Source organism: Etheostoma cragini, chromosome 15 (assembly GCF_013103735.1).
Source record: "Etheostoma cragini isolate CJK2018 chromosome 15, CSU_Ecrag_1.0, whole genome shotgun sequence".
Taxonomy (NCBI): domain Eukaryota; kingdom Metazoa; phylum Chordata; class Actinopteri; order Perciformes; family Percidae; genus Etheostoma; species Etheostoma cragini.
The window spans coordinates 11,374,748-11,385,856 of record NC_048421.1 but is presented as its reverse complement, the minus strand read 5'-3'; the positions used below and the strand labels follow the sequence as shown (position 1 = coordinate 11,385,856).

General features: G+C 42.4%; 1 protein-coding gene across 10 annotated transcripts in view; it reads right to left on the bottom strand.

Moving 5' to 3' along the window:
* dnm2a (dynamin 2a) overlaps positions 1-11,109 on the bottom strand; it is a 33,961-nt gene that overhangs the window by 13,276 nt on the left and 9,576 nt on the right. For 8 of the 10 annotated variants that reach the window (XM_034895374.1, XM_034895372.1, XM_034895371.1 and 5 more), the window contains exons 2-12: positions 10,583-10,656; positions 10,208-10,357; positions 9,214-9,417; positions 6,382-6,480; positions 6,142-6,302; positions 5,912-6,054; positions 5,360-5,495; positions 5,193-5,260; positions 4,404-4,542; positions 1,899-1,985; positions 23-93 (exon numbers count right to left, since the gene is read on the bottom strand). In XM_034895374.1, the coding sequence (XP_034751265.1) occupies positions 23-93; positions 1,899-1,985; positions 4,404-4,542; positions 5,193-5,260; positions 5,360-5,495; positions 5,912-6,054; positions 6,142-6,302; positions 6,382-6,480; positions 9,214-9,417; positions 10,208-10,357; positions 10,583-10,656 (1,332 nt within the window). Of the gene's footprint in view, positions 1-22; positions 94-1,898; positions 1,986-3,578; positions 3,718-4,403; positions 4,543-5,192; positions 5,261-5,359; positions 5,496-5,911; positions 6,055-6,141; positions 6,303-6,381; positions 6,481-9,213; positions 9,418-10,207; positions 10,358-10,582; positions 10,657-11,109 lie in introns of all 10 variants that reach the window. The other 2 variants (XM_034895380.1, XM_034895381.1) reach the window with 1 other exon arrangement.

Sequence of the window (11,109 nt, the reverse complement as noted above, 5' to 3'; positions counted from 1 at the left end):
GGGGGGGAGGAAGGGAGCATACTTAGCAAAGCCTATGAAGTCCTCGTGATTGGTGTTGATGTAGGACAGCTCAATGTCAATCAGCAGCAGAACCTTGATTGGAGGCAGAGCATCATGATTAGGATGGATATGTCTCAAACACCACTTTAAAGAGCTCATATTATGCTCATTTTCGGTTCATAATTGTACCAGAATAGGTTTATATGGTTTCATTTCCAAAAACACACCATGTATTTGTCGTATTGCACATTGCTGCAGCAGTTTCTTTTAACCCTGTGTGTTGAGTGCTCCGTTTTAGCTCACAGAGTGAGGCATTTTGCTTCTGTTCCATCTTTGTTGAGAGTCGCACATGTGCAGTATCTATTATCTTCGGCCTCCGCTCTAACTAGGTGAGTTTGAGGGCATGCCACACTAGCAGCTAGGCGAGCATTATAACGTGTGTTACAAAGTGGCACAAAAATGACACGTGATGGTCCCAGAAGTAAAGTCTGGACTACAATAGAGCAGTTTATAAAAATTGTTTTCTGTAGGAGATGGTAACTCCCTTTGGTATAGACTTTGGGCTTTTTCCCTTAGTAAACCCATTACATGCACAAAAAAAGATCTAGCACAGCTAGATTTATACATAGCTATACCAATATAGTCAGACTGATATTATCGATGCTGCAAATTGATGTGGTGGACTTGAGAATAAGTTTTACTTAAAAGTTTCAGTTTATATGCCCTACAATTCAATCTGCCTCCCTTCCTGGGTGACATATCTGCAAGGAAAACTGAAAACTCTCATTAGTCTTGTTTTTTTAATGAAGTTAACGGTGTTCCAAGGCAAGAACAAAGTTCTGACAACAACACTTTAGTTTTTTGAAGACAGTAATGGCATCTCATTGATTTATTTTCTTGTGAAGTCTTGAAATAATTGAGTGATTTCTATTTTGTGCACATTGATGTTTTGTCACGTCTATCAAAAGATTTCACAGTGTTCATTTAAGGACAGTGGTGCCAATTGAGGTAATACTGACTAACGAAACAAATTTTACAATAACAGATTTTCCACCATGATACAGAATGGTGCGTAGCTGTGACATAACTATATCAAAAGATCAAATAAAATAAGAATTGGAAAATGTTTTTTTTGTAGCTGTGGTTGATTTTTCTCAGTATAAACTGAGAAAAGAATCTAACCAAAATGGTTTAAAGTTATCTGATCAAACTACTTCTTGGACAGAACTAAGCCCTAATGATATACTTGTGTTTTAGAGATTTAGATATTTTAGAGTCTATAGAACCTTGGAAGATGCAAAGAAACTAAGCTGATGCAGTAAAATTCAAAAAGGTTTTATCAAATGATCTTTTTTAGAGCTTATAATATGCAATTGGTGCGTGTTTTGTGCACTAAACTTATGCTGGGCTAAATGGACTGCAAACATACACAGAAGGAAAACATTCTACATTTTGTGTTTCCAGCAATGGGAAGGCCCCAATAAGATTTGATTTTTCTCCATTTGAAAAATGCTAAAGTAAAACATATCTGAATCATATCTGCCTAGAAGCAATGCTGCAGCTGGAGGATCAACAGATGCAGAGACTGACAAAGCCAGATGACACATTATTACAGCTAACAGTGCGTGTTCAGGCATCAGTTGTCTACTTCACCTCATGCTACATCTGGTTGCATTCCCCTTCTCCCATTTATACGATAGCTTGAGGGGTGTCACAAGGAGTGGGACCAACCAGCATCTCATCATAATAATGCAGTGGGGCTAAATATGAATTGCAGATTGCAGCTCTTACTGTATTTATTTCTGCATATGAAAAACATAAACATCAAAGGCTGACCTGAGCATACTTGGAGGGCTTGAGGGCCACTAGTCTATTTAATCAACATCCTAGCAACTGACCTGGCCCTTGGTCTTCCCTTCTCTTTCTCTGACATAGGTTGTGACAATCCTCTCAGTCTCCTCTCTCAGTCTTGGGTAGGAATTTAGCTGAAAGAAAACACAACACACAGCTGTAGCACTGAACACACACACACACATTCTTATATGTGAGCTTGAGGTTAGTAAGACTTACCAATAAGTGTCAGAGAGAAAGAGGAGTGAGAAGTAAGAATAAGTAGGAGAACAAAGAGTAAGAGATAGTCAAGTGACATTTCAATGTCACACATTTCCAAATAACTACAAACCAACACACACACACACACATAAAAACGATTGTTCTATAAGGTGATAAGGTATTTACCATCAGCCAGAGATGATGTCATGAATTAAGAATCAATGTGGTAATGCTTTGCATTTGACGTTGCCCTTACCATGTAGTTTTTTTGTTTGTTTTTTTAGAATAAAAGAATCTTTATACTTTATATACTTTAAACTGGGAAATGTCCAAACTTACAATACATTTAAAGCTATCATTTCTAGCTGAGTTTTTGATTTTTGAGTATTAATGTTAGTGAAGATTGGATGAGAAGGGAAAGTGACAGACTGGGGTGAGGCAGAGGTGCACTCCAGAGACAGAGGGGAGGGACAGCTGGGTTCCTGTGTGTATGTTGAATAATTTAACAGTGTGTAGCACCTTCCTCTGGCCACAAGATGGCAGTGGATCACCGTTGCTATGGAAACACACTATTATGGCATATATGGCACACCCACTGCTAGTATCAGCTCTACTTGGCTCGGACGCGGTGCCCCGTCCTCCTTTCTTCCATTGCAGATTTAGTTACGCCTCATGCGTGAGGCGAGCTCGGCTGGTCGTCATAGCGACGCTGCAGGAAACTGTAGTGACCTAACACGACACACACAGAATGTCGAAGGTGTGTTGTTTTTTTATTCCCAGTATGTGGCTGTTGTCAGACATACTTTGTTTCAAAAGAAGCTGGAGACAGCAAAAAAAACACAGCTGGCCTAACTATTTAAACACTGCGGGTTTGTTCAGGTGAGCCCCGTCAGTTGCTAGCAATGATGACGCAGTGATTAGTGACAATTCTCTTCAACCAATCAGTAGTCTACAGGTTTTCACGTCACCTTTTGGCATCACCTCAGCTCGCTTGGAACCTCGATGGAGGCAAAACGGATTTTTAAAAAAGTACCTGTTAGCAGGTACCCAAAAAAGCCGAGTAGAGTCGAGGCGAGTCAAGCAGGTACCATGTAATGTTAAAACATCCTAAGTATCATCTATGCCCTCACATCACTCCCTTTCCACAAAGTAAAATGTCAGTCTGACGTGTGGGTCAGCGAGGGAGTGTAGCCAAGCTCAGCTCTGCCCTTGACTGACAGACCAGGGCCATGGGCAGAGAGACAACATGCTTACATGAGTTGATGCTGAGGTAAACTGGGAGTTCCAGATGTGATTTGTAAATCAATGCTCAATCTGAATGGTATGGAGACTTCCTTTGGTAGGATTGAGTTCAGGGATGGGACGATACACACATTTAAAGCAGAGGTCACAGATGGTAAGGGTGTGGATGGGACTGATTTTACTGGGGTGACCATTTTACCGGTATGACAGAGATGGACATTTAGAGAGGAAAGAAATCCCTTCTCTTTTCATGCCATCATCTCAGCAGGTGTGTCCCTGGTTACCTTAATGGCACACTTCATGACGAGTGCGGTGAGCTCGGACACCACAAGGTCCACACATTTGAGGCTGGGCTCTTTGAGTTTGAGGATCTGCTTTTTGACTATCGCCTCGAAAGCCAGGTCAGGGGTGAAGAGCCCCGTTCTGAAAGGTCATGGGGTCAGATTGCATGTTGTTGTGGTAATAGTGAGAGAAAGGGATAGGCAGAAATTAAGGAAAGAGAAAAAGAAGACAGCCAGGAAAGAGAGGAAATAAAAAGAGAACAAGTCTTTGTTCAGTTAGTCATTTCTAGTTGTTGACAGACAAATCAAGCAGTGAAGGACAAGCCACAGGTCTTTCACATCTTCTTCCCTGACAAGCCAGTTCCTCTAAAACTAGATCAAAGGTCAATGTGGTAGAGATGAATATGTCACCTCCAAGTTAATGTCAAATTACAGCTTATTAAGACCAATTCATGTTTTGCTGGCTATGTGTGCTGAGCTATGAGACCTGCAGCTTGTCCAGGAGAGACCACTGATGCTCAGACAGGTTGAGTCCCTGAAACATCTGCTATCCACGATGACACGTCACCCGTCACAACACTCCACAACACGACAGCGCTGCCTGAACACAGGGCTAATCGGGCTAGCTGGGCTGGGCTGGGCTGGGCTTAGGATAAACCGCACAGAACATTTCTTTAATTAAGTACAAGAACTGAACGGATCTTTATTTTATGGAAATTGTCAGAAGCTTTTGGCTAATGTTCTGCATCAGCAAACCCTCTTCCTCACCCCTGGTCACCCATGCCCTATGTCTTGGCTGGGTCGGGAGATGCTGGACACCTGCAGTACCTTGTTGGTGCACTGCCTGACTGTGTTGATGAGCTCCTGAATGACCAGATCGATACATTTGAGACAGGGCGTTTTCAGCTTAACGATCTGCTTTTTCACGATGACCTCAAACGCCAGGTCTGGAGTGAACAGCCCCGTTCTGAGGATGCACAGAGAGACAGAGGCACAGTGGCAAACAGATGGGACAGTTAACGGACATGTAGGCTAACAAAACAAATGAATAGACAGATGAGTAGGTACACAAAAGGTCACTAAAGAAATGTGAGGTTACAGACAAAGAGAAAAAAAAAAACTGAAAATAACATACTGACAAAAGGGGAAGGAAAGATAAAATGCCAAAAAAGGCCAGGTGTAAGCAAACAACCACAAATGAGCTATGACCTAAAGGAGAGTCAGTGAAGAACACATAACAACATTAGCACAATGGACTAAGATACATTTAACATAAAACCTCATAACAATTGAATGCCTCAGGAGACAGAAATGGAGTGGGTGGTCTCGAAGAGGACCAAGGGGATAAGGGGCATTGGAAGAACGGTGAGGGAAAGTAAAATAGAAGAAATACATGTCACATACAACAAAAAAACACTGTTTTAATTGGTACTTTTAGTGTGCGGTGTCAAGGCTTGATTAATAATTATAGAAGAATAGCAGCTTTCAGGAAGGGAGAAAAGCGAAGCATGTGGGGACAGCAGTATTTCATCTAAAAATGGTTTTTCACAGCTATGTGTGTGGCTACTTTGAAGTCAGGATGTTTTATTTTTTATTTTTTATTTCCGTTGCACTTGCCTGACACCATGGACGTTCTTGATTGCGTGACTGATTTCTCGCCGAAGCTCTTTCTCATCAAACACAATCTGGGAGATGGGGACAAGGTGCAAATTATATCTTCTTACAACAATTCAATCTTTGCAAAGCACAAGAACAATAATAACTGTACTTCATGGCCCACCTACCTTGACCAGTTCGAAGGGGAAGCGTTCATGGAACAGGCGGTTGATCTTTGCACCACCCGACAGCTCATTGGTGTCCACCTGGTCCCCGGAGCCCTCAATGCACTTCTCAAAGTCTACACCAAACTGCTGAACCATCCTGATAAGGGTCGAGGGCACAAAAGACATGAGGCCGGTGTTAATGATGTCCTTGCAACTACAGGCTTACTGAAGATTAAAAAAAATCTGTTCATTAAACTCCCATTTTGGTAAAAAGTGAGATTTCCATGTTTTCAAGTCGTCAGAAACTGTCTGCAAATGAGCCGTCATGACTTCCATGTGGTTGTGATGTCACAACTATACTATGCTACAGTTATTGCCCGGCTGCAATGACATTGCAGAGACTCCGGGAGCACTGTGAAGATGTGAGAGACCCCAAAACACTGACCAATCAGAGCGGACTGAGCTATTTCCCGTGGGGGACTTATTTAGACAGGACTGGCATGTTTCAGGGCCGTTATCCTCCATACCATACTTTCTGCATTGTTAGGAGCAGAAATATTCAGATGCACTCACTGCAACAAGGCCTTGGTTTTGCGTGTCGGGTCATCTGGACTGAAGTTCTTATACTCCTCCACCTCCTTCTCCAGTGAGAGGAGCTGACTCTGCAGCTTACTGCGCAGACCAGGCAGAGTGTCCCTGATGTGGTTGGTCAATTGCTAGACACAGACAGAGGTAGTACTGTTATTTTAGAGAATTAATGGCATTATATTTTACAATTTAAAAACAAACAATTGATAGCAGACCTGGTTAAGTGTCTTTTGTAGATGTGGTGTACCCATACGCTCTGCCATATGTCTGTAGCCAGGGTGGGACAGAAAGAACTTTCTCTCTGCAGCCAGAGCAGCGCGGATGTCCTTCTTCCCATCAATGTCTTTCTGACTGCGGTTCACCACACCAATGTAGCCTGTAAACAACAACAGAAATAGTCACTCTTGAGTCAGAAACAAAATTTGTGAATGTGTTTTTGTGTTTACAATCCTCACCTCTACGCAGTGGGAGGAGTTTATTTTCTAGGATGTCCTTTGCATCCGTCCCTTCGTCCATCAGGTCCAGTTTTGTTATGACGCCAATGGTACGCAGACCTGCACAAAATTATAAAGTGTTACTAGATCAATCCAAACGGATTGTTATCGTTCACTATTTTGTTTCCTTCTATATGTCATAGATAGATAGATTTTTAATGATCCCAAAAAAGGGGAAATTCCAGTGTTGCATCAGCAAAATAGACACAAAGCACACATACAGAATATACATGAAATAACAGGATACAATTTAAGAACAAATCATTTAAAATGTATTCAAGTTGGGGATACAAAAAAATAAAAAATTTAAATGTACAACTGTTTAACTATTATGATAAAGCTGTATGTAAATATTTTGCAAGTTTGACTTATTGCAGTTATGGTGTCTGCGAGTCTAATCCCCCACTCAGTGATGAAGAGTTGATAGAATGATGTCTTGTATGCGGTCCGTGCAATATCGAAGCTGCCGGAGCCTCCTAGAGAAGCTGCCCCTCTGTTGGATCAGTGTGGGGTGCAGAGGGTGCTCAGGGTTATCCATGATAGATAACAGTTTGATCATTGACTTCCTCTCAACCACTCCTGTTTGTCGCCAATAACGGGGCCGGCCTTCCTGACCAGTTTATTCAGTCTGTTTGTGTTGCTGGCTCCAATGCTGCTGCCCCCAGCATATGGCGGAGGAGAACGGAGTGCTGGCTACAACCGACTGGTAGAACATCACCTCCAACATTCTGCTGCACACATTGAAGGATCTCAGCTTCCTCAGGAAATAGAGTCTGTTCTTCCCCTTCTTGTAATCAGCAGTGCTGTTGATCTTCCAGTTCAGCCTGTTGTCGATGCTGACACCCAGGTATCTGTACTCTTCAACCATGTCCAAGTCTCTTTCCACGATGCAAAGGGCCTGCGGAGCCGTCACCTTCCTCCTAAAGTCAATCACATCCCATCCAGCACCTTCATCACATGGGATGTGAGAGCCACTGGTCGTCCTTGAGGCCAGATGGAGTCTTGGGGACCGAGACAAGGCAGGACGTCTTCCACAGCCGCGGCACCCTCTGCAGGCTCAGGCTCAGCTTGAAGAGATACTGGAGAACACCAGACAGCTGACTAGGTGCAGGTCTTCAGGAACCTGGGACCGATGCCATAAAAACTTGCGCTGGTGAAGCCTCTCCAGCTTCTTCCTCACCTGGCCAGGTGTCAATGAGAAGCAGGGAGGGGTGCTTGAAGTGTCTGTGGGGGGAGATGAAATGTGCTGTAGTGGTGGGAGTAGTGGGCAGACTACAGAGGAGTGAGGGGGGAGGTATGGGAGCAGGAGTTGGAGGGGAGGAGGCAGTGAGGGCTGTGAGTTAAACCTGTTAAAACAACAGTTCAGCTTGTTTGCCCTCTCCCGGCTGCCTGGTGTTTATCCTCTTCTCCCCCCACACCCGTTGATTGCTTTCATCCCTGTCCACACCTCCCTCATGTTGTTCTGTTGGAGACTGGCCTCCAGCTTCCTCCTGTAGGAGTTTTTTCACACACCCTCAGTTTATCCCGCAGTTTGTGCTGTACTTCCCTCAGCTCCTGTCTGTCCCATGACCTGAAAGCTTTCTTCTTCTCATTAAGGAGGACTTTCAGGTCACTGGTGATCCATGGCTTGTGATAGCGGAAAGCAGAGTGAGGGCATGGTGATGTTCTCACAGAATTTTATGTATTCTGTGATGCAGCCTGTCAGGTTATTGATGTCCTCCCCATGTGGCTCACAGAGCACGCCCCACAGAGCACCCAGGATAATACAGAGGAAAATACTGACACACAGAACAATTAGGTCAGTGTCTTTGACCCTTCCTTAAGAAACTGAAATATAAAGAAACCCATAATATAATTTGTAATGGAATAAGATTAAAAAAAACTTTGGAGTAGAGATGCAACAATTACAACTTTATGGCCTTCCAATACCGATTTAGCCAATTCTGATTCCATATAAGTTCTAACCACTGAAAAGCACACACCAAAATAATTGTTTTCTATCTTTTCGTTAATAGTACATTTTACACAGAACATTTTTTTAACAGATAATCAATGCCTATAAAAGAGAAATTCACAGACATCTAAAGTGCAATGTTATAGAACAACAATGCCCTTTTTTCACATCCAATATCCAACTAAATAGATTTGATATAATTAGCTAACTAAACTTCTGTATGTATGAAAACAGGGAAAACAAGTAATGGCAATAAAATAATATATAAATAGCGAAAACATAATAAATACAGCCTTGCAGTGTAAAGATATTTCTCAAAACATACAAAGAGGGCTGTTTGACCGTCAACAGTAAAGTTCCCTGAAAACAGCGTGTAGTTCCTTTTTTTTAAGCAAGTGCGCTTCATTTGTCATTGTACATAAATATGAACAATAACAAACAGGCTTATCTGCTTATGTTACGGTTACCTCCGAACAATCCAGCAAATAGAAGGTACCCTAGGGTGCGGTTACTTGAAACACATGATTTAACGTCACTGCTCATTGTACACATGGTTTAGCAACAAAACTAAATGCTAAAGGGGAGATTACTACGTTTTAATGTTGGTTTTGAGCGATATGCATCCCCACTAATCTGGAAAGTTTTTAAACACGCGGCACCCAGTGCATTCGACATGCATTAAAATCGGCATGTATCAGTCTGACTTGCCGGTCACGTGAAAACCAGCCATTTACGGTCACTGGTCGGTAAATCGATTCATCTCTACTTTGGAGGCTTATGTGTGTGTTACATTGTATTCATAGGCCTGCTCTTTGACTCCTGAATTACTACATGCTTACCCTGTGGGTCCACTTCTTTGGCGATCTTCAGAGCGTCGGAGTTGGCCAGGTCAGTGTTGGCAGGAGTGACGGCCAGGATCAGACAGCTCTCCTTGGTGATGAACTGCAGCAGCATGTCCTTGATCTGGTGCTCGATGTCTACGGGCTGGTCTCCGACGGCAACTTTAGTCATTCCCGGAAGGTCGATCAGGGTCAGGTTCAGCACTGAGTCACATTGGCAGAAGTCATAACAATGAGCCTAAATGGTACCTGAACCAATACTTTAAAAGTACAGAAGAGCACATAAAACAATAGTTGGTGACATTAAAGAATGACTTTTTCATTGCAAAGGCAATATTGTTAAATTTGAATTCAATATTTAAAGTTTTAATTTAAGTAAGATTATTTTACTTGTCAATTGATGTTAAAACAATAAAAAGAAGAACCACTAGATGGCAGAAGGGTTCTTTACAACTACATTGAATGCCCTATGAGCTTATGAGTGGCAACTAAACACACAATTAAGTCCCGTCTACTCTACATCTATAGTTGCAGACTGTTGGACGTCCCGGTGTTAGAATCCTTTCAAGTGTATTTCCACAGTGTTTGAGCCCGCTACTAGCGGATGTCAGTCTAACGTTGCCTGTAACTTCTGTTTTGGAGAACCAGAGAGCACAGCGGGCATTTAAGTGGAATTGAAATAAGGCACCGAAATCGGCGTTGTCATTTGGTGTGGTAGATGCCGGTCGTTTAGGAACCTGTGCCACAATACCTAGAAGTGTTACATTTACTGTAAGAAATAAATGGGAAAATGTCAAATTTGATTGAATTCCCTGCAACGGCTCCCAGAAGGAGATAAAATTGTTTTTGACAGCTTTTAAGTTATGGAGTAAAAACATATTAGAACATTGCAATATGGTATATCATATCATATAAAATGCAAATGTACTTTACGTAATCCAAAGAGCAAAAAGTGTTTACGGTATGTGTATTCTTTATGACTTGTGTCCATTACCGTTTGGGGAATAGACTCTCAGGTTAATTGGGATGGAAGAGATGCCTTTGTTGGAGCCCGTTATCCTGTCGGTCTCTGCCTCAATTTCCGCCCGCACTTCATCAAAATCCACAAACTTCTTTCCTTTGCAGTGCAGGAATTCAGCGTATTCTAAACACAGGGGCAAAGTGATGTACACAAGGGGAGGGTGGAGAAAGAGAAAAGGACAGACAGAGCAGGGGAGAAAGAGAAAAAGAGAATATCAAATTAAAAAGACCAAGGCAGCAAATCGGAGGAAGTAAGCTTAGCCTGAGGCACTGTGACAGAGAGGCCATATGCAGGGCAACGAGGAAAGGAGATGGGTATGTGGCTGTGCACAGGACCAGTAACACTCACCTGCTTTATTGTGGACCAGCTGCAAAATGAGAGGTCTACGGGTAACGATGCCTGATCCACGTGGAAGAAAGTCCCTGAGGAAGAGAGACAGAGAAAGAAACATAAACATCAGAGTTGTAGAGAGGAGAAAGGATAAAAAGGAAGAAAATCAAAACAGGATGAGGGCATGTCAAAAGAAAATAACGAAAGAAAGGGACAGAAAAACGTTCAATTATTCATTACACTCACAGTCAATGTCGATGTGCTCACAGCTAGGCCTCTGGTAAAAATTGATGGGCAAGAGGGAATTTCACGCCTCCAACGTGTTTCACAGAAATCAAACTTGACCAAGTAATTTTCTCTCATTAGAGCTTAAGAGATCAATTCATTCACACCCACTCTCACTGTGGGGAAAATCCTCCTTAAACTAGAATCCACAGGTGCAATATTGACAATATTCAACACTTTAGTATATACAGTGGGTACGGAAAGTATTCAGACCCCTTTAAATGTTTCACTCTTTGTTTCATTGCAGCCATTTTCCAAAA